Raw genomic sequence first — 23626 nt, 5'->3', positions numbered from 1 at the left:
CGTTCTCTCTCCTAGAGATGAACATACTTTGGTGCGAAAAGTGCAAATCAATCCCAGAACAACAGCAAAGGACCTTGTGAAGATGCTGGAGGAAACAGGTACAAAAGTATCTATATCCACAGTAAAACGAGTCCTATATCGACATAACCCGAAAGGCCGTTCAGCAAGGCAGAAGCCACTGCTCCAAAACCGCCATAAAAAAAAGCCCGACTACGGTTTGCAACTGCACATGGGGACAAAGATCGTACTTTTTGGAGAAATGTCCTCTGGTCTGATGAAACAAAAATAGAACTGGTTGGTCATCACAAAGCCCTGACCTCAATCCTATAGAAAATTTGTGGGCAGAACTGAAAAGCGTGTGCGAGCAAGGAGGCCTACAAACCTGACTCAGTTACACCAGCTCTGTCAGGAGGAATGGGCCAAAATTCACCCAACTTATTGTGGGAAGCTCGTGGAAGGCTACCCGAAATGCTTGACCCAAGTTAAACAATTTAAAGTCAATGCTACCAAATACTAATTGAGTATGTAAACTTCTGACCCACTGGGAATGTGATGAAATAAATAAAAGCTTAAATAAATCATTCTCTCTACTATTATTCCGACATTTTACATTCTTAAAATAAAGTGGTGATCTTAACTGACCAAAGACAGGGAATTTTGACTAGGATTAAATATCAGGAATTGTGAAAAACTGAGTTTAAATGTATTTGGCTAAGGTGTATGTAAACTTCCGACTTCAACTGTATTTACACCTGTCAGCAATGGATGTGGCTGAAATATTCGAATCCACTCATTTGAAGGCATACGGTTGTATATATAGTGTATATGCTTGTGCAACAAGAGAGATAAGGGGTTGTTGTGGATGGGTGATAGGCTGAGGACTCGGGGGTGAGAGGTCAAGGGTGAGAGGTTACCATCAATAGAGCCTGCTCCTGGAGTAGTTGTTGCTGTAGAATCTCCAGCTGTCTTTGCTCCTCCTCCAGCTGCCTACGGATATACTCCTACCCAATCACAGGCCAGACAGCCAGGAGATCAGCCAATCAGAGCCCAGAGCAGCCAGGTGAGTGATCAGAGCAGGCAATGGAGACAGAAAGGAGGTGACGAGGAGGTGAAAGGGGGTGAAAGGAGTTGAGGAGGTGAAAGGGGGTGATGAGAAGGAGGTGATGAGGAAGAGGAGAAAGGGGGTGATGAGGAGAAGACAGGGAGTGAGGAGGAGGAGGAGAAAGGGGGTGAGGAGGTGGAGGAGAAAGGGGGTGAGGAGGAGAAAGGGGGTGAGGAGGAGAAAGGGGGTGAGGAGGAGAAAGGGGGTGAGGAGGAGAAGAAAGGGGTTGAGGAGGAGAAAGGCGGTGAGGAGGAGGAGAAAGGCGGTGAGGAGGAGGAGAAAGGCGGTGAGGAGGAGGAGAAAGGGGGTGAGGAGAAGAAAGGGGGTGAGGAGGAGAAAGGGGGTGAGGAGGAGGAGAAAGGGGGTGAGGAGGAGAAGAAAGGGGGTGAGGAGGAGAAGAAAGGGGGTGAGGAGGAGGAGAAAGGGGGTGAGGAGAAGATAGGGGGTGATAAGGAGGAGAAGAAAGGGGGTGATGAGGAGAAGAAAGGGGGTGATGAGGAGGAGGAGATGAGGAGAAGAAGAAAGGGGGTGATAAGGAGGAGAAGAAAGGGGGTGATAAGGAGGAGAAGAAAGGGGGTGATAAGGATAGAGAAGAAAGGGGGTGATGAGGAGGAGAAAGGGGGTGAAGAGGAGAAGAAAGGGGGTGATGAGGAGGAGAAAGGGGGTGAGGAGGAGAAGAAAGGGGGTGAGGAGGAGAAAGGGGGTGAAGAGGAGAAGAAAGGGGGTGAAGAGGAGAAGAAAGGGGGTGAGGAGGAGAAGAGAGGGGTTATGAGGAGGAGAAGGGGGTTATGATGAGGAGAAAGGGGGTGATGAGGAGGAGAAAGGGGGTGAGGAGGAGAAGAAAGGGGGTGAAGAGGAGAAGAAAGGGGGTGAGGAGGAGAAGAAAGGGGGTTATGAGGAGGAGAAGAAAGGGGGTTATGAGGAGGAGAAAGGGGGTGATGAGGAGGAGAAAGGGGGTGAGGAGGAGAAGAAAGGGGTTGAGGAGGAGAAGAAAGGGGGTGAAGAGGAGAAGAAAGGGGTGAGGAGGAGAAGAAAGGGGGTTATGAGGAGGAGAAGAAAGGGGGTTATGATGAGGAGAAAGGGGTGATGAGGAGGAGAAAGGGGGTGATGAGGAGAAGAAAGGGGGAGGAGGAGGAGGAGAAAGGGGGTGATGAGGAGGAGGAGAAAGGGGGTGATGAGGAGGAGGAGAAAGGGGGTGATAAGGAGGAGGAGAAAGGGGGTGATAAGGAGGAGGTGAAAGGGGGTGATAAGGAGGAGGAGAAAGGGGGTGATAAGGAGGAGGAGAAAGGGGGTGATAAGGAGGAGGAGAAAGGGGGTGATAAGGAGGAGGAGAAAGGGGGTGATGAGGAGGAGGAGAAAGGGGGTGATGAGGAGGAGGAGAAAGGGGGTGATAAGGGGGTGAGAGGGAGTGAGAGAGAGAGTACAAGGACAGATTAAGGGAAATATGTTTTGAGAAAGAAACCAAAGTACGGATTAAAACCAAAATAGAAGCGAGATGGAGTGACATGATAGGAGGTGGAGAGAGGAAGGGATAAGGGAGGAAAGAGAGAGCGCAGTGATAAACAGATTCAGTCGAAGAAAAAGGCATAACCAGGGAAAAGAGACTTGATGTATAGAACCACCCCAAGGTACTTAATATTGAATCAAGTGGGTAAGAGAGAAAAACACGTTTTATTAGAGAGTGAGTGTTAAACATCAGAGTGAAAGGGAAGCATTCATGAAGCAGAGTCATCCAGGCCCCAGACCCTAACTATTCCTGCCCTGGGACATAAAACCTAAATGTCAGTCTATGTCTGGTCTGCAACAGAGCTGTGGGAGACTGGGGTGATTCCTGGTCAATGAGTTAGTGTGTGTAAAAGAGTGAGAGAGATAAGTGTGTGGGTGTGTGCGCACCTGAGAGTTACCTGTGTGTGTACCTGTTCTCTCTCTGCGTGCCTCCTCTCCTCATCTCTCCGTAGTTGTTCCATCTCTTCATAGCGTCTCCTCTGTTCTCTCTCCTGTTGCTTCCTCATCTCACGCTCCCTACGCTGTTGCTGTTAGACAAAGAGTGTGAGGGAGAGAGAGCGTCATAGCTGTCACCAGATATGTCATTGAGCCGAGCCGAGCCGTGCTGGAAAATGCAATGTGAACAGAAACCATCTGAAGCAGAAAAGTTGTGTTCAGGTGGGCATGATGGAGTGAAAAGCATGCAGTCTACCTCCTCCAGTCTCCTCCTCTGCTCTTTCTGCTCCTCTATGCGTTTCTGTCGCTCTGCCAACAGGAGACGTTTGTGTTCCTCGTTCTGCTGTTGCTCCAACTGCTGCCTCCGCAGAGCCTCAGAACGCTCCTTATTGGCCAGCTGCAGCCGCAGGAAGTCCCGCCTTAACGTCGACTCTCCAGGGACGTTGATGATGGAGCTAGACAAGGACCAATCAGAGGAGAGATAGGAGAGGGAGGGTTTATGAGTGGAAATCTCTCTCCTACACATTTGGAGGCAAATACACACGCAAACACTAGTGTATGTACGCACAAGCACACACACCCTACCTTGGCTCCCCCATGTCCCGTTCCTCCTCCTCTTCCTCACTGCCACTGTACTCATACTCTGTTTCATCTGCAGCACACACATCAACCAGTTACACACACATCAACCAGTTACACACACACACATCAACCAGTTACACACACACACACACATCAACCAGTTACACACACATCAACCAGTTAGACACACATCAACCAGTTAGACACACACATCAACCAGTTACAACCAGTTACCAGTTACACACACACCAACCAGTTACACACACACCAACCAGTTACACACACACCAACCAGTTACACACACACACACACACACACACACACACACACACACACACACACACACACACACACACACACACACACACACACACACACACACACACACACACACACACACACCATCCAGTTGGATCTGAACCTTCTTGTTTTCTTTTGGCCGACTTTTCTTCAGCTGGATGCAGGTGTGTGTGTGTGTGTGTGTGTGTGCACATATGTGCTTGTGTGTGTCTGTTGCGGTCAGTCTCACCCCTCTCTCCACGTTTCTTCTTGGTTCTGTCGATATGGTCCTTCAGTTGGATGCGGACCTGTCGTTCGTTAGGCAGCTCTCTGATGAAGGGGTGCTTCAACAACTGTTCTGTGCTGGGTCTCTGACCATGACTCTTCACCAAGCAACTCTCAATGAACGACTGAAACTTCTTAGACCTGAACACACACAGAGACAACACAGTGAGTGTGTGTGGGTGTGTGTGTGTGTGTGTGTGTGTGTGTGTGCATGTGCGTGTGATAACTCACCACTTCTTAGACTTGAGTCTGGGGGCGGGGTTTCTGGGGATGAGGAAGAGAGCTCTCATTGGGTGCATGTCACACAGTGCTGCAGAGAGGGAGAGAAAGGGTTAACAAACCATGATACCTCCAACCAATGCACACAACGTCTGATAGTGTCTTATGCCACAGTATTCACTGTTGTGCCAGCCTACGTTGTGTTGTGGTAGGCACTGGTACTTACGCGGTGCTCCTTCTGCCATCTCTATAGCCGTAATACCCAGAGACCACAGGTCACTCTGAAAGACACAGAGGAGTTAGGAGGGATTGAGATGACCAGGGAAAATACACTAAACCCACAGCCTACTGTGGTACCTTGAAGTCGTAGGTGGCCTCAGGGTTCTCGTCGCAGGCGATGACTTCAGGAGCCATCCAATATGGCGTCCCTATAAACGTGTTCCTCCTCCCCACCGTACGGTCCAACTGGGCACTCACTCCAAAGTCCACTGGAACACACACACACACACACACACACACACACACACACACACACACACACACGTGAAACATTTTGATCTGTCCGTCCGCCAGTCTGTCTGTTTTCCTGTTTTCCTGTTTGTCTCACCCAGTTTGACCTCTGCGTTCTCTGTCAGCAGGACGTTCTGACCCTTGATGTCTCTGTGGATGACCTTGTGTTGGTGGAGATGGGTCAGACCCTAGTGAGAGAGAGCGAGCGAGAGAGAGATAACTGTTGGTTATTATAAGGCACACTCCACACACAGAAACGCGTACAAGGCTCTCCCTCCATTTGGCAAATCTGACCATAATTCTATCATCCCGATTCCTACTCACAAGCAAAAACTAAATCAGGAAGCACCAGTGACTCAGTCAATAAAAAAAGTGGTCAGATGAAGCAGATGCTAAGCTACATGACAGTTTTGCTAGCACAGACTGGAATATGTTCTGGGATTCTTCCGATGGTTCACCACTTCAGTCACTGGCTTCATCAAAAAGTGCATTGATGACGTTGTACCCAGAGTGACTATATGTACATACCCCAACCAAAAACCATGGATTACAGGCAACATCCGCACTGAGCTAAAGGGTAGAGCTGCCACTTTCAAGGAGCGGGACTCTAACCCGGAAGCTTATAAGAAATCCTGTTATGCCCTCCAACAAACCATCAAACAGGCAAAGCTTCACTACAGGACTAAGATTGAATCATACAACACCGGATCTGACGCTTGTCGGATGTGGCAGGGCTTGCAAACTATTACAGACTACAAAGGAAAGCACAGCCGCGAGCTGCCCAGTGACACGAGCCTACCAGGCGAGCTAAATAACTTCTATGCTCGCTTCGAGGCAAGTAACACTGAAACATGCATGATCAGCTGTCTGGACGACAATGTGATCACGCTCTCCGTAGCCGATGTGAGTAAGACCTTTTAAACAGGTCAACATTCACAAGGCCGCAGGGCCAGACGGACTACCAGGACGTGTACTCCGAGCATGCGCTGACCAACAAGTGTCTTCACTGCCATTTTCAACCTGTTCCTAGCTGAGTCTGTAATACCAACACGTTTCAAGCAGACCACCACGGTCCCTGTGCCCAAGAACACTAAGGTAACCTGCCTAAATGACTACCGACCCGTAGCACTCATGGCTCACATCAACACCATTATCCCAGAAACCCTAGACCCACTCCAATTTGCATACCGCCCCAACAGATGATGCAATTCCTACTCCACACGGCCCTTTCCCACCTGGACAAAAGGAACACCTATGTGAGAATAATATTCCTTGACTACAGCTCAGCGTTCAACACCATAGTGCCCTCAAAGGTCATCAGTATTTAATGTCAGCAGGTTTCATTCCAAATATGTTGATTGCATTAGTTTTAGATGTGGGGGAGTTAGAGAATGAGAGGTGAGAGAGGGTGACAAGGCAAGAAGGAACTTTTAATCTATGCCATCAAGGGGAACATGAAATTTGACATCCCAATTAGGATCTGGCTAAAAATACTTGAATCAGTTATAGAACCCATTGGCCTTTATGGTTGTGAGGTCTGGGGTACGCTCACCAACCAAGAATTCACAAAATGGGACAAACACCAAATTGAGACTCTGCATGCAGATTTCTGCAAAAATGTCCTCTGTGTACAACGTAAAACACCAAATAATGCATGTAGAGCAGAATTAGGCCGATACTGTGGGAGCAAGCTGTACATAAAGGGAGAAACATAATACTGTACCACAAGAGAAAGATACACTTAGAGTGCATTTGCCATTCTGGTAAAATGCATTGTCTATTGTATAGAACAGGAAACCAAAGTATGGCCATGAGAGCATAGGACAGCTGGACATACCAAGGTCAGAGGGACACACAAAGGAGGGGGTCAGCCAAATGACCAACGGATGGACTATAGACATAGGGCATATATTTTTAGGACATGAAGATGCTGAAGGAATGTCAGAAGAGACACATCGTCTACGAGTCCTAATAAGGACAGACATACCAAAGAACACACCAGGCTGAACGTAAGGGGCCCATAGGATAAGATGGGCATGTATTATTTTTGGGACATGAAGAGGTCCTGTCACCATTATAACTTGACTGAAAGCAGATATGGGCGTTATTGGGCGTGAACAAGCAGGAAGCACAGATTGAAAGATAATGGTGGCAGATGGACTGAGGGAAGTAACTTCATTTGCATGTGGGATGGACTCATATGTTGTATGTGTATAAATCAGAGCCAGTGCTCTGGAAAAGGGTGTGTTCCGCGGACCATCTAGGCTTCTGATATGTTTGTATTAAAAGCCTATATTGAATTCACAAGTTCTTGTGTTATATTTTGTAACGATCCTCCACGACAATACCCGCTAATTATCAAAATCCAGAAAAGAGCTGTTAAATTCTACAACCACCTAAAAGGAAGTGATTCCCAAACCTACCATAACTTCCCAAACCTTCCACAAGCTGGCTGGAGTGTTTACGGACATATTCAATCTCTCCCTATCCCAGTCTGCTGTCCCCACTTCAAGATGTCCATCATTATTCCTGTACCCAAGACGCACCTCCGGGAGCATACTGCCTGCCCTCCAGGACACCTACAGCACCCGATGTCACAGGAAGGCCAAAAAGATTATCAAGGACATTAACCACCCGAGACACTGCCTGTTCACCCCGCTTATCATCCAGAAGGCGAGGTCAGTACAGGTGCATCAAAGCTGGGACTGAGAGACTGAAAAACTAGAATGTTATTTGGCCCTTAACAGAGAGTACACAGTGGCAGAATACCTGACCACTGTGACTGACCCAAAATTATGGAAAGCTTTGACTATGTACATGTAACAGTATAACTTTAGACCGTCCCCTCGCCCATACCCGGGCACGAACCAGGGACCCTCTGCACACATCAACAACAGTCACCCACAAAGCATCATTACCCATCGCTCCACAAAAGCCATGGCCCTTGTAGAGCAAGTGGAACCACTACTTCAAGGTCTCAGAGCAAGTGACGTCACCGATTGAAACGCTATTTAGCGCACACCGCTAACTAGCTAGCCGTTTCACATCCGTTACATACAGACTCAGTGAGCAAAGCCTTGCTATTGAAAAAGGCCGCCGTAGGCAGACTTGGCTCTCAAGAGAAGACAGGCTATGTGCTCACTGCCCACAAAATGAGGTGGAAACTGAGATGCACTTCCTAACTTCCTGCCAAATGTATGACCATATTAGAGACACATATTTCCCTCAGATTACACAGACCCACAAATAATTAGAATACAAATCCAATGTTGATAAACTCCCACATCTACTGGGTGAAATACCACAGTGTGCCATCACAGCAGCAAGATTTGTGACCTGTAGCCACAAGAACAGGGCAACCAGTGAAGAACAAACACCATTGTAAATACAACCCATTTTATGTTTATTTATTTTCCCTTTTGTACTTTAACTATTTGCACATCGTTACAACACTGTATATATACAGTGCCTTGCGAAAGTATTCGGCCCCCTTGAACTTTGCGACCTTTTGCCACATTTCAGGCTTCAAACATAAAGATATAAAACTGTATTTTTTTGTGAAGAATCAACAACAAGTGGGACACAATCATGAAGTGGAATGACATTTATTGGATATTTCAAACTTTTTTAACAAATCAAAAACTGAAAAATTGGGCGTGCAAAATTATTCAGCCCCTTTACTTTCAGTGCAGCAAACTCTCTCCAGAAGTTCAGTGAGGATCTCTGAATGATCCAATGTTGACCTAAATGACTAATGATGATAAATACAATCCACCTGTGTGTAATCAAGTCTCCGAATAAATGCACCTGCACTGTGATAGTCTCAGAGGTCCGTTAAAAGCGCAGAGAGCATCATGAAGAACAAGGAACACACCAGGCAGGTCCGAGATACTGTTGTGAAGAAGTTTAAAGCCGGATTTGGATACAAAAAGATTTCCCAAGCTTTAAACATCCCAAGGAGCACTGTGCAAGCGATAATATTGAAATGGAAGGAGTATCAGACCACTGCAAATCTACCAAGACCTGGCCGTCCCTCTAAACTTTCAGCTCATACAAGGAGAAGACTGATCAGAGATGCAGCCAAGAGGCCCATGATCACTCTGGATGAACTGCAGAGATCTACAGCTGAGGTGGGAGACTCTGTCCATAGGACAACAATCAGTCGTATATTGCACAAATCTGGCCTTTATGGAAGAGTGGCAAGAAGAAAGCCATTTCTTAAAGATATCCATAAAAGTGTTGTTTAAAGTTTGCCACAAGCCACCTGGGAGACACACCAAACATGTGGAAGAAGGTGCTCTGGTCAGATGAAACCAAAATTGAACTTTTTGGCAACAATGCAAAACGTTATGTTTGGCGTAAAAGCAACACAGCTCATCACCCTGAACATACCATCCCCACTGTCAAACATGGTGGTGGCAGCATCATGGTTTGGGCCTGCTTTTCTTCAGCAGGGACAGGGAAGATGGTTAAAATTGATGGGAAGATGGATGGAGCCAAATACAGGACCATTCTGGAAGAAAACCTGATGGAGTCTGCAAAAGACCTGAGACTGGGACGGAGATTTGTCTTCCAACAAGACAATGATCCAAAACATAAAGCAAAATCTACAATGGAATGGTTCAAAAATAAACATATCCAGGTGTTAGAATGGCCAAGTCAAAGTCCAGACCTGAATCCAATCGAGAATCTGTGGAAAGAACTGAAAACTGCTGTTCACAAATGCTCTCCATCCAACCTCACTGAGCTCGAGCTGTTTTGCAAGGAGGAATGGGAAAAAATTTCAGTCTCTCGATGTGCAAAACTGATAGAGACATACCCCAAGCGACTTACAGCTGTAATCGCTGCAAAAGGTGGCGCTACAAAGTATTAACTTAAGGGGGCTGAATAATTTTGCACGCCCAATTTTTCAGTTTTTGATTTGTTAAAAAAGTTTGAAATATCCAATAAATGTCGTTCCACTTCATGATTGTGTCCCACTTGTTGTTGATTCTTCACAAAAAAATACAGTTTTATATCTTTATGTTTGAAGCCTGAAATGTGGCAAAAGGTCGCAAAGTTCAAGGGGGCCGAATACTTTCGCAAGGCACTGTACATAATATGACATTTGAAATGTCTCTATTCCTTTGAAACATGAGTGTAATGTTTACCGTTCATTTTTTATTGATTTCAAGTTTGTTTCTTATCTTTTTCACTTGCTTTTGGCAACGTAAAACATGTTTCCCATAAAGCCCTTTGAATTGTACTGAATTCTACCCTGAGGATCTCTCGGCAGATGTAGGCCGTCCACTCCTCCTTCAGAGAGTTCCCCTTGGTGTTCTTAATCAGGTCGGTCACCGAGCCTGCCCCACAGAACTCCATCACCAACTACAGAGACAGAGAGAGAGAGTGGGTTTAACACACACCAAACTGAACAGCACTCACTCACACAGGCATACGTACCCATAGCTGGTCGTCGATGCCAGGAGGATTCTTCTTGACGAAGGCACCGTAATAGGTAGCAATGTTCCGATGATGGCTGTACTTCTTCAACATGTTGATCTCTGCTTTAATCTCCTCTTCCTCATCCTGGAACACACACACACACCTTAGAGTGGTACACAAACACAGTCGACAGGATTTGGGATTTCTCAAATTAGTTTTGTGTTTTTCCGGTTTTGTGTGCGTCTGTGACTTACGCCAGTGACGTCCATAACTTTGATAGCGGCAAGCTGGCCAGTTTTGACATGGCGACCCTGAGAGTCAGAGAGAGAGAGACAGAGAGAGAGAGAGAGAGAGACAGAGAGAGAGAGGTAGAGAGAGGTAGAGAGAGAGAGAGAGGTAGAGAGAGAGAGAGAGAGGTAGACAGACAGAGAGAGACAGAGAGAGAGAGAGAGAGGTAGACAGAGAGAGAGAGAGAGAGAGAGAGAGAGAGACAGAGAGAGAGACAGAGAGAGAGAGAGACAGAGAGAGAGACAGAGTGAGACAGAGAGAGAGAGAGAGAGACAGAGGTAGAGAGAGAGAGAGAGAGAGAGAGAGAGGTAGAGAGAGAGAGGTAGAGAGAGAGAGAGATAGGTAGAGAGAGAGAGAGAGAGAGGTAGAGAGTAGAGAGAGACAGAGAGATAGGTAGAGAGAGAGAGAGGTAGAGAGAGAGAGAGGTAGAGAGAGAGAGAGGTAGAGAGTAGAGACAGAGAGAGAGAGAGGTAGAGAGAGAGAGAGAGAGAGGTAGACAGAGAGAGAGACAGAGAGAGACAGAGAGAGAGACAGAGAGACAGAGAGACAGAGAGAGACAGAGAGAGACAGAGAGAGACCGAGAGAGAGACAGAGAGAGAGACAGAGAGAGAGACAGAGAGAGAGACAGAGAGAGACAGAGAGGTAGAGAGAGAGAGAGGTAGAGAGAGAGGTAGAGAGAGAGAGAGATAGGTAGAGAGAGAGAAAGAGAGAGAGAGAGAGTGAGAGAGGTAGAGAGAGAGAGAGAGGTAGAGAGTAGAGACAGAGACAGAGAGATAGGTAGAGAGAGAGAGAGAGGTAGAGAGAGAGAGAGAGACAGAGAGAGACAGAGAGAGAGACAGAGAGAGAGACAGAGAGAGAGACAGAGACAGAGACAGAGACAGAGAGAGACAGAGAGAGAGACAGAGAGAGACAGAGAGAGACAGAGAGAGACAGAGAGAGACAGAGAGGTAGAGAGAGAGAGAGAGAGGTAGAGAGAGAGGTAGAGAGAGAGAGAGAGATAGGTAGAGAGAGAGTGAGAGAGGTAGAGAGAGAGAGACAGAGACAGAGAGAGAGAGAGAGAGAGACGTAGAGAGAGAGAGGTAGAGAGAGAGAGAGGTAGAGAGGTAGACAGACAGAGAGAGACAGAGAGAGAGAGAGAGAGAGAGGTAGAGAGAGAGAGGTAGAGAGAGAGAGAGATAGGTAGAGAGAGAGAGAGAGAGAGGTAGAGAGTAGAGAGAGACAGAGAGATAGGTAGAGAGAGAGAGGTAGAGAGAGAGAGGTAGAGAGAGAGAGAGGTAGAGAGTAGAGACAGAGAGATAGGTAGAGAGAGAGAGAGAGAGAGGTAGAGAGAGAGAGAGAGAGAGTAGACAGAGAGAGAGAGACAGAGAGAGACAGAGAGAGAGACAGAGAGACAGAGAGACAGAGAGAGACAGAGAGAGACAGAGAGAGACCGAGAGAGAGACAGAGAGAGAGACAGAGAGAGAGACAGAGAGAGACAGAGAGGTAGAGAGAGAGAGAGGTAGAGAGAGAGGTAGAGAGAGAGAGAGATAGGTAGAGAGAGAGAAAGAGAGAGAGAGAGAGTGAGAGAGGTAGAGAGAGAGTGAGAGAGGTAGAGAGAGAGAGACAGAGACAGAGAGAGAGAGAGAGAGAGACGTAGAGAGAGAGAGGTAGAGAGAGAGAGAGGTAGAGAGGTAGACAGACAGAGAGAGACAGAGAGAGAGAGAGAGAGGTAGACAGAGAGAGAGAGAGACAGAGAGAGAGAGACAGAGACAGAGAGAGAGACAGAGAGAGAGACAGAGAGAGAGAGAGAGACAGAGAGAGAGAGAGAGAGAGAGAGAGAGAGAGAGAGAGAGAGAGAGAGAGAGAGAGAGAGAGAGAGAGAGAGAGAGAGAGACAGAGAGAGAGAGAGAGAGAGAGAGAGAGAGACAGAGAGAGAGACAGAGAGAGACAGAGAGAGAGAGAGACAGAGGTAGAGAGAGAGAGAGAGATAGGTAGAGAGAGAGAGATAGGTAGAGAGAGAGAGGTAGAGAGAGAGAGAGAGAGACAGAGAGAGAGAGACCAACCAAATTATGAGAAAACAAAAAGATAACTACTTAACACATTGGAAAGAATTAACAAAAAAACAGAGCAAACTAGAATGCTATTTGGCCCTACACAGAGAGTACACAGCGGCAGAATACCTGACCACTGTGACTGACCCAAAATTAAGGAAAGCCTTGACTATGTACAGACTCAGTGAGCATAGCCTTGCTATTGAGAAAGGCCGCCGTAGGCAGACATGGCTCTCAAGAGAAGACAGGCTATGTGCTCACTGCCCACAAAATGAGGTGGAAACTGAGCTGCACTTCCTAACCTCCTGCCCAATGTATGACCATATTAGAGAGACATATTTCCCTCAGATTACACAGATCCACAAAGAATTTGAAAACAAATCCAATTTTGAAAAACTCCCATATCTACTGGGTGAAATTCCACAGTGTGCCATCACAGCAGCAAGATTTGTGACCTGTTGCCACGAGAAAAGGGCAACCAGTGAAGAACAAACACCATTGTAAATACAACCCATATTTATGCTTATTTATTTTATCTTGTGTCCTTTAGCCATTTGTACATTGTTAGAACACTGTATATATATATAATATGACATTTGTAATGTCTTTACTGTTTTGAAACTTCTGTATGTGTAATGTTTACTGTTAATTTTTGTTGTTTTTCACTTTATATATTCACTTTGTATGTTGTCTACCTCACTTGCTTTGGCAATGTTAACACATGTTTCCCATGCCAATAAAGCCCTTGAATTGAAATTGAATTGAATTGAGAGACAGAGAGAGAGACAGAGAGAGAGACAGAGATAGACAGAGAGAGACAGAGAGAGACAGAGAGAGACAGAGAGAGAGAGAGAGAGAGAGAGAGAGAGGTAGAGAGACAGAGAGAGAGGGAGATAGAGAGAGGGAGAGAGAGAGAGGTAGAGAGAGAGAGAGACAGAGAGAGAGAGTGAGATAGAGAGAGAGAGACAGAGAGAGAGAGAGAGAGAGAGAGAGAGATAGAGAGAGAGAGAGAGAGAGAGGGACAGAGAGAGGGAGAGAGAGAGACAGAGAGAGAGAGAGAGAGAGAGAGAGAGAGAGAGAGAGAGAGAGGGACAGAGGGAGGGACAGAGAGAGGGAGAGAGGGACAGAGAGAGAGAGGTAGAGAGAGAGGGAGAGAGAGGGACAGAGAGAGAGAGGTAGAGAGAGAGAGAGATAGAGAGATAGAGAGACAGAGAGAGACAGAGAGAGAGATGAGTATCTAAAATAAAGCAGTTTTACCAACAGTTCCATCATGTAACCGGTTAGTGTTTTAGTCCCAAAGCCACAGACTGTCACCAGGCTCTCAGCCTGAACAAGGTGGCTGATTGACAGCAGGCCAGCACACACAGGACTGCTGCTGATGCCCACTGACAAGGCTCCATCTGTACACAGAGTGGACAAAACATTAAGAACACCTATTTCCATGACATAGCTTTCCCCTGGATTCACCTGGTCAGTCTATGATCTCTTTTTGATGTCACTTGTTAAATCAACAACAAATCAGTGTAGATGAAGGGGAGGAGGGGGAAGGGGAGGAGGATTTTTAAGCCCGGAGACAATTGAGACATTGAATGGCACACATACACAATCTGAGGGTGAATGGGCAAGACAAAATATTTAAGTGCCTTTGAACGGGGTATGGTAGTAGGTGCCAGGTGCACCGGTTTGAGTGTGTAAAGAACTGCAATGCTGCTGGGTTTTTCACACTCAACAGTTTCCTGTGTGTATCAAGAATGGTCCACCACCCAAAGGACATCCAGCCGAATTGACACATCTGTGGGAAGCATTAGAGTCAACATGGGCCAGAGTCCCTGTGGAATGCTTTCAACACCTTGTAGAGTCCATGCCCCAACGAATTGAGGCTGTTCTGAGGGCAAAAGGAGGTGCAACTCAATATTAGGAAGGTGTTCTTAATGTTTTCTACACATAGTGTAGCAGAGGTAGCTACAGTAGGGAAGTTAAATAATACCCAAAACAGCAAGATGTAACATAAGATGAGGATTGAGTCAGCATGTGTCTGTGTAGAGTGGAAGAACTCACACATCACTGCTATAACACACACAGATAATACAGTATGTTTCTCAGTATTGCATCAGACACACTGACTGTATTTGACCGGCAGAGAAGCTGAACCAGACTGTTCTATCCTTTCCCCTCTCTGCCCCCCTTCTCTCTCGCTCTCTCTCCTCCCCCTCCTCTCTCTCGCTCTCTCACCTCCCCCTCCTCTCTCACTCGCTCTCTCTCCTCCCCCTCCTCTCTCTCGCACTCTCACCTCCCCCTCCTCTTTCACTCGCTCTCTCTCCTCCCCCTCACTCTCTCATCTCGTTCAGACACGCTGTGAGACAGCTGACGAACCACAACTCCATTCTCCCCTACCAGACAGAGACAGACAGACAGGACTCTGTTTGGTCCAGTTCTGTAGCTGACTGTCCTAAATGCTCTGGGCATACAGACTCACTCTCCCTTACACAACACCAGTGAAGCGAGGTCGCGAGCACGCACACGCACACCAGAAAACAACACACTCTGAAACGGAAATGGAATGGCAGATATGCGGAAAGCATATTACACACAGGAAGACAACACAAGATCAGGTGTAATATCCTGAGAAGCCCTTCACACTCGTAACCGTATACAGGGTGAAAAATGGCAGATTTGGACACTGATAAGCTCCTAAATTGGACCGTAGTGGCTGTACAGTAACAAGCTGTACGTGACATCAGAGCTCTGTGTCTCCTCTTCACAGCTCTGTATGGGTTTCGACTGACAGCCGCTCTGAACTTGAGCACCGCATGTGACAAGAAGTTGCCCCCATTCCTCCTGCTAATAGGGCAATGTTTTTGCAAAAAATAATAACGTCCGAGTGAGGGAGAGCTTTAAATTAAGAGGACTCCATGTAGTTTGAAAGATGATGACTGTTTTGATGTCATACAAGCCAAAGGTCCATATCATAAAACTGGTGTAAAATACAGTGTCACCGCTTATTGATACAGTGTCACCGCTTATTGATACAGTGTCACTGCTTATTGATACAGTGTCACCGCTTATTGATACAGTGTCAACACTTATTGATACAGTGTCAACACTTATTGATACAGTGTCAACACTTATTGATACAGTGTCAACACTTATTGATACAGTGTATTGATACAGTGTCACCGCTTATTGATACAGTGTATTGATACAGTGTCACCGCTTATTGATACAGTGTATTGATACAGTGTCACCGCTTATTGATACAGTGTCAACACTTATTGATACAGTGTATTGATACAGTGTCACCGCTTATTGATACAGTGTCACCGCTTATTGATACAGTGTCACCGCTTATTGATACAGTGTCAACGCTATTGATTGGTGGTGTGGGGGCTGTGCTTTGGCAAAGTGGGTGGGGTTATATCCTTCCTGTTTGGCCCTGTCCGGGGGTGTCCTCGGATGGGGCCACAGTGTCTCCTGACCCCTCCTGTCTCAGCCTCCAGTATTTATGCTGCAGTAGTTTATGTGTCGGGGGGCTAGGGTCAGTTTGTTATATCTGGAGTACTTCTCCTGTCCTATTCGGTGTCCTGTGTGAATCTAAGTGTGCATTCTCTAATTCTCTCCTTCTCTCTTTCTTTCTCTCTCTCGGAGGACCTGAGCCCTAGGACCATGCCCCAGAACTACCTGACATAATGACTCCTTGCTGTCCCCAGTCCACCTGGCCGTGCTGCTGCTCCAGTTTCAACTGTTCTGCCTTAGTATTATTGGACCATGCTGGTCATTTATGAACATCTTGGCCATGTTCTGTTATAATCTCCACCCGGCACAGCCAGAAGAGGACTGACCACCCCACATAGCCTGGTTCCTCTCTAGGTTTCTTCCTAGGTTTTGGCATTTCTAGGGAGTTTTTCCTAGCCACCGTGCTTCTACACCTGCATTGCTTGCTGTTTGGGGTTTTAGGCTGGGTTTCTGTACAGCACTTTGAGATATCAGCTGATGTACGAAGGGCTATATAAATACATTTGATTTGATTTGATGCAGTGTCAACGCTATTGATCGCTATGCTTGATATGGAACAGTAACGGATGACGTGGCATTATACCCTGGGTTGTCCTGAACACAATGAGCCTGTTTGTTGTATTGTGAAGAACATTTGGTGCGGATCACCCATCTGAATGCCCTCATCACTCCATCCCATGTGCACCAAAATGACCATCTGCTTCTCTGAACTGCTTTGTGAAAGCCTATCACTAAGATGGTATGTTATCATTTAGATAGCTATTTTGGCAAGAGAATGATGCCCACCTGACCCAGATTGTGATTTTAAAAATGGACCGTTTTTAACACAACAGTAATTGTGTGATGGCGGAGATGCGGGACTGTGTTCCACACAAAACAACTAAAAAGTGTGCTCGTTCTAGTTCCTCACCGGCACAGCTAGGAGAACTCCAAAAGAACCTTATAGTTGAAGACTCTTCTTTGAGTCATAAAAGTGCATTGAAATTACTCAGGAACTTTGCAAACTGTTGGAGAGGTTGTGAGGCCACTTGAAGACCCCAGTTAGACCTCTCACTCAAACCCTTGTACATTTTTGGGGTCTTATGTAATGTATTCTGGGTATTTTCAGATTTTGGTATCAACAAATGCGGTGAAAAGTACAGTGAATTCAACAGTGTGATGTTTGGATCTAGTCTTGTGTCAGATAAACGGTTGCGTCCTCACCTTCAGTCTAATAGCCTTGGTTATACTTTCCATATTTGTTCTGTAAGAAACATTTGAATCTAACCCTATCCATATAGGCTAAATCCCACAACTGTAAGGGGTTAAAACAATAGATATAGAAATATACACTGAGTCTACAAAACATTAAGAACACCTTCCTAATATTTAGTTGCACCCCCTTTCACCCTCAGAACAGCCTCAATATGTCGGGACATTGATTCTACAAGGTGTCTAATGTATGGCCCATGTTGACCCCAATGCTTCCCACAGTTGTGTCAAGTTGGCTGGATGTCCTTTGGATGGTGGGCCATTCTCGACCCACACGGGAAACTGTTGAGCGTGAAAAAACCAGCAGCGTTTCAGTTTGACACGCAAACCGGTGCGCCTGGCACCTACTACCCTACCCCGTTCAACGGGACACATCTTTCATCCTGCTCATTCACCCTCAGTGGAACACAGACACAATCTATGTCTCAAGGCTTTAAAATCTTTCTTTAATCCGGTTCCTCCACCTATTGAAGTGTTTTTAACAAGTGAGGGATCATAGCTTTCACCTGGTCAGTATATGTCATGGAAAGAGCGGGTGTTCCTAATGTTTTGTCCACTCAGCGTAGAACAGATAAAACAACACTTGAAACATAGATATAGAAATAGATAAGAGAATGAATCTGATAATGAAGTGGTAAACAGAGACAAACATCCTTCCTACTGTGTGTGTGTGTGTGTGTGTGTGTGTGTGTGTGTGTGTGTGTGTGTGTGTGTGTGTGTGTGTGTGTGTGTGTGTGTGTGTGTGTGTGTATGTATGTATATATATATATATTCCTCGCATTCCTGACCCCCCCTGAGTACGGTTACCTGCTTCCCTACTGACAAGACCCCACACGCCACTCAGAGAGAGAGAGATAGAAGGGGCTATGAGGCCTACAAAACAACACTCTTCTAGTGAAAAGCTAGATAACATGGAAACAAACAAGCCAACATCTTCACACTAACCACCTATCGCTGTCTGACTCCCTGTACAGTCCCCTGTCAAGTCACTGGCAGAGAGAGTTCACTGCAACCACATGAACCTGAGCCTTATCCAAAAACAACCCCTAACTCCAACCCCTGGTGTTTTCAATAGGCTTGTTAGTTGGTTAGCCTAACTTACATACCTAGCTACACTATATATACAAAAGTATGTGGACATGCTTTCAAATGAGGGGATATGGCTATTTCAGTCACACTGGTTGCTGACAATCGAGCACACAGCCATGCAATCTCCATAGACAAACACTGGCAGTAGAATGGGCTTACTGAAGAGCTCAGTGACTTTCAACATGGCACCTTCATACCTTCAATACCACCTTTCCAACAAGTCAGTTTGTCAAATTTCTGTCCTGTTAGAGCTGCCCCGGTCAACTGTAAGTGCTGTTGAGAAGGGAAAATGTCTTGGAGCAACAATGGCTCAGCCACGAAGTGGTAGGCCACACAAGCTCACAGAATGACTCACTCCTGAGTTCCATCAATCACTCCTGGGCTGCAGTCACCTATCCGGACCCGTTTTACTGCCTACGCGGAGCCCCACCGGGCCTTCACAACTGGACTGCCGACGTTATCTACCCGAAGGAGATCCGGCTGGCTCCTCCGTCGCGACGTTACCTGAACGCCCATCTGCGGCCTGCTAACTGTTAGCTGTCTTACCGGCTGCTATCTGAATAGACAATCGGACAATTTATTTATTTTTATTATTATTATTATTATTATGTTTTCTTCTTGGGCCTCTATAACTATATCTATTGTTTTTATTTTTGTTGTTGTTGTGTGATTTGGATTAATCCCCTCTACCACACGGAACCCCACTAATCTACTGACGGAACGCAAGAGGTGGCTAACAACAGACCTCCATCCTATGCTAGCTTACTACCGATGGCCTGGCTAGCTGTCTAAATCGCCGTGACCCCCAACCAACCTCTCCACTCACTGGACCCTTTTGATCACTCGACTAAGCATGCCTCTCCTTAATGTCAATATGTCTTGTCCATTGCTGTTCTGGTTAGTGTTTATTGGCTTATTTTACTGTAGAGCCTCTAGTCCTGCTCACTATACCTTATCCAACCTATTAGTTCCACCACCCACACATGCAATGACATCTCCTGGTTTCAATGATGTTTCTAGAGACAATATCTCTCTCTTCATCACTCAATACCTAGGTTTACCTCCACTGTATTCACATACTACCATACCTTTGTCTGTACATTATACCTTGATGCTATTTTACCGCCCCCAGAAACCTCCTTTTACTCTATGTTCTAGACGACCAATTCTCATAGCTTTTAGCCGTACCCTTATTCTACTCCTCCTATGTTCCTCTGGCGATGTAGAGGTGAATCCAGGCCCTGCAGTGCCTAGCTCCACTCCTATTCCCCAGGCGCTCTCTTTTGACGACTTCTGTAACCGTAATAGCCTTGGTTTCATGCATGTTAACATTAGAAGCCACTCCTATTCCCCAGGCGCTCTCTTTTGACGACTTCTGTAACCGTAATAGCCTTGGTTTCATGCATGTTAACATTAGAAGCCTCCTCCCTAAGTTTGTTCTATTCACTGCTTTAGCACACTCTGCCAACCCGGATGTTCTAGCTGTGTCTGAATCCTGGCTTAGGAAGACCACCAAAAATTCAGATATTTTAATTCCAAACTACAACATTTTCAGACAAGATAGAACTGCCAAAGGGGGCGGTGTTGCAATCTACTGCAAAGATAGCCTGCAGAGTTCTGTCCTACTATCCAGGTCTGTACCCAAACAATTTGAACTTCTACTTTTAAAAATCCACCTCTCTAAAAACAAGTCTCTCACCGTTGCCGCCTGCTATAGACCACCCACTGCCCCCAGCTGTGCTCTGGACACCATATGTGAACTGATTGCCCCCCATCTATCTCCAGAGCTCGTGCTGCTAGGCGACCTAAACTGGAACATGCTTAACACCCCAGCCATCCTACAATCTAAACTTGATGCCCTCAATCTCACACAAATTATCAATGAACCTACCAGGTACCTCCCCAAAGCCTTAAACACGGGCACCCTCATAGATATCATCCTAACCAACTTCCCCTCTAAATACACCTCTGCGGTCTTCAACCAAGATCTCAGCGATCACTGCCTCATTGCCTGCATCTGTAATGGGTCAGCGGTCAAACGACCTGCACTCATCACTGTAAAACGCTCCCTGAAACACTTCTGCGAGCAGGCCTTTCTAATCAACCTGGCCGGGGTATCCTGGAAGGATATTGATCTCATCCCGTCAGTAGAGGATGCCTGGATATTTTTTTTAAATGCCTTCCTAACCATCTTAAATAAACATGCCCCATTCAAGAAATTTAGAACCAGGAACAGATATAGCCCTTGGTTCTCCCCAGACCTGACTGCCCTTAACCAACACAAAAACATCCTATGGCGTTCTGCATTAGCATCGAACAGCCCCCGTGATATGCAGCTGTTCAGGGAAGCTAGAAACCATTATACGCAGGTAGTTAGAAAAGCCAAGGCTAGCTTTTTCAAGCAGAAATTTGCTTCCTGCAACACTAACTCAAAAAAGTTCTGGGACACTGTAAAGTCCATGGAGAATAAGAAGTGCTGCCCACTGCACTGATGATAGCAAACACTGTCACCACTGATAAATCCACCATAATTGAGAATTTCTTTAAGCATTTTTCTACGGCTGGCCATGCTTTCCACCTGGCTACTCCTACCCCGGTCAACAGCACTGCACCCCCAACAGCAACTCGCCCAAGCCTTCCCCATTTCTCCTTCTCCCAAATCCATTCAGCTGATGTTCTGAAAGAGCTGCAAAATCTGGACCCCTACAAATCAGCCGGGCTAGACAATCTGGACCCTTTCTTTCTAAAATTATCTGCCGAAATTGTTGCCACCCCTATTACTAGCCTGTTCAACCTCTCTTTCGTGTCGTCTGAGATTCCCAAAGATTGGAAAGCAGCTGCGGTCATCCCCCTCTTCAAAGGGGGCGACACTCTTGACCCAAACTGCTACAGACCTATATCTATCCTACCGTGCCTTTCTAAGGTCTTCGAAAGCCAAGTCAACAAACAGATTACCGACCATTTTGAATCTCACCATACCTTCTCTGCTATGCAATCTGGTTTCAGAGCTGGTCATGGGTGCACCTCAGCCACGCTCAAGGTCCTAAACGATATCTTAACCGCCATCGATAAGAAACATTACTGTGCAGCCGTATTCATTGATCTGGCCAAGGCTTTCGACTCTGTCAATCACCACATCCTCATCGGCAGACTCGACAGCCTTGGTTTCTCAAATGATTGCCTCGCCTGGTTCACCAACTACTTCTCTGATAGAGTTCAGTGTGTCAAATCGGAGGGTCTGCTGTCCGGACCTCTGGCAGTCTCTATGGGGGTGCCACAGGGTTCAATTCTTGGACCGACTCTCTTCTCTGTATACATCAATGAGGTCGCTCTTGCTGCTGGTGAGTCTCTGATCCACCTCTACGCAGACGACACCATTCTGTATACTTCCGGCCCTTCTTTGGACACTGTGTTAACAACCCTCCAGGCAAGCTTCAATGCCATACAACTCTCCTTCCGTGGCCTCCAATTGCTCTTAAATACAAGTAAAACTAAATGCATGCTCTTCAACCGATCGCTACCTGCACCTACCCGCCTGTCCAACATCACTACTCTGGACGGCTCTGACTTAGAATACGTGGACAACTACAAATACTTAGGTGTCTGGTTAGACTGTAAACTCTCCTTCCAGACCCATATCAAACATCTCCAATCCAAAGTTAAATCTAGAATTGGCTTCCTATTTCGCAACAAAGCATCCTTCACTCATGCTGCCAAACATACCCTTGTAAAACTGACCATCCTACCAATCCTCGACTTTGGCGATGTCATTTACAAAATAGCCTCCAATACCCTACTCAACAAATTGGATGCAGTCTATCACAGTGCAATCCGTTTTGTCACCAAAGCCCCATATACTACCCACCATTGCGACCTGTACGCTCTCGTTGGCTGGCCCTCGCTTCATACTCGTCGCCAAACCCACTGGCTCCATGTCATCTACAAGACCCTGCTAGGTAAAGTCCCCCTTATCTCAGCTCGCTGGTCACCATAGCATCTCCCACCTGTAGCACACGCTCCAGCAGGTATATCTCTCTAGTCACCCCCAAAACCAATTCTTTCTTTGGCCGCCTCTCCTTCCAGTTCTCTGCTGCCAATGACTGGAACGAACTACAAAAATCTCTGAAACTGGAAACACTTATCTCCCTCACTAGCTTTAAGCACCAACTGTCAGAGCAGCTCACAGATTACTGCACCTGTACATAGCCCACCTATAATTTAGCCCAAACTACTACCTCTTTCCCAACTGTATTTAATTTTAATTAATTTATTTATTTTGCTCCTTTGCACCCCATTATTTTTATTTCTACTTTGCACATTCTTCCATTGCAAAACTACCATTCCAGTGTTTTACTTGCTATATTGCATTTACTTTGCCACCATGGCCTTGTTTGCCTTTACCTCCCTTCTCACCTCATTTGCTCACATTGTATATAGACTTGTTTATACTGTATTATTGACTGTATGTTTGTTTTACTTCATGTGTAACTCTGTGTCGTTGTATCTGTCGAACTGCTTTGCTTTATCTTGGCCAGGTCGCAATTGTAAATGAGAACTTGTTCTCAACTTGCCTACTTGGTTAAATAAAGGTAAAATAAAATACATTTTAAAAAATGGGACCGCCGAGTGCGGCGGCGCGTAAAAATCATCTGTCCTCGGTTGCAACACTCACTACAGAGTTCCAAACGGCCCCTGGAAGGAACATTAGCACAATAACTGTTCGTAGGAGATTCATGAAATGGGTTTCCATGGCCGAGCAGTCGCACACAAGCCTAAGATCACCATGTGCAATGGCAAGCGTCGGTTGGAGTGGTGTAAAGCTCACCGCCACTGGAGCAGTGGAAATGCCTTTCTCTGGAGTGATACATCACACTTCACCACCTGGCAGTCCAACTGATGAATCTGGGTTTGGCAGACGCCAGGAGAATGCTACCTGCCCCAATGTATAGTGCCCACTGTAAAGTTTGGTGGAGGAGGAATAATGGTCTGGGGCTATTTTTTATGGTTCAGGCCCCTTAGTTCCAGTGAAGGGAAATGTTAACACTACAGCATACAATGACATTCTAGATGATTCTGTGTTTCCAACTTTGTGGCAAAAGTTTGGGGAAGGCCC

The 23626-nt window shown here is 46.2% G+C and overlaps 1 protein-coding gene across 12 annotated transcripts in view; it reads right to left on the bottom strand.

The window, feature by feature from the left end:
* tnikb (TRAF2 and NCK interacting kinase b) overlaps nucleotides 1-23626 on the bottom strand; it is a 96652-nt gene that overhangs the window by 34043 nt on the left and 38983 nt on the right. For 6 of the 12 annotated variants that reach the window (XM_042308563.1, XM_042308560.1, XM_042308569.1 and 3 more), the window contains exons 3-14: nucleotides 10597-10653; nucleotides 10361-10486; nucleotides 10175-10285; nucleotides 5016-5106; nucleotides 4766-4896; nucleotides 4635-4689; nucleotides 4421-4499; nucleotides 4155-4330; nucleotides 3629-3695; nucleotides 3300-3498; nucleotides 3007-3135; nucleotides 915-1001 (exon numbers count right to left, since the gene is read on the bottom strand). In XM_042308563.1, coding sequence (XP_042164497.1) covers nucleotides 915-1001; nucleotides 3007-3135; nucleotides 3300-3498; nucleotides 3629-3695; nucleotides 4155-4330; nucleotides 4421-4499; nucleotides 4635-4689; nucleotides 4766-4896; nucleotides 5016-5106; nucleotides 10175-10285; nucleotides 10361-10486; nucleotides 10597-10653 — 1308 coding nt within the window. Of the gene's footprint in view, nucleotides 1-914; nucleotides 1002-3006; nucleotides 3136-3299; nucleotides 3499-3628; nucleotides 3696-4154; nucleotides 4331-4420; nucleotides 4500-4634; nucleotides 4690-4765; nucleotides 4897-5015; nucleotides 5107-10174; nucleotides 10286-10360; nucleotides 10487-10596; nucleotides 10654-13917; nucleotides 14061-23626 lie in introns of all 12 variants that reach the window. The other 6 variants (XM_042308561.1, XM_042308570.1, XM_042308565.1 and 3 more) reach the window with 4 other exon arrangements.

The sequence above is a fragment of the Oncorhynchus tshawytscha genome, linkage group LG29 (genome assembly GCF_018296145.1).
Source record: "Oncorhynchus tshawytscha isolate Ot180627B linkage group LG29, Otsh_v2.0, whole genome shotgun sequence".
Lineage (NCBI taxonomy): Eukaryota > Metazoa > Chordata > Actinopteri > Salmoniformes > Salmonidae > Oncorhynchus > Oncorhynchus tshawytscha.
Note: the sequence above shows the minus strand (reverse complement) of the source record. Positions and strands in the feature narration are given on the sequence as shown.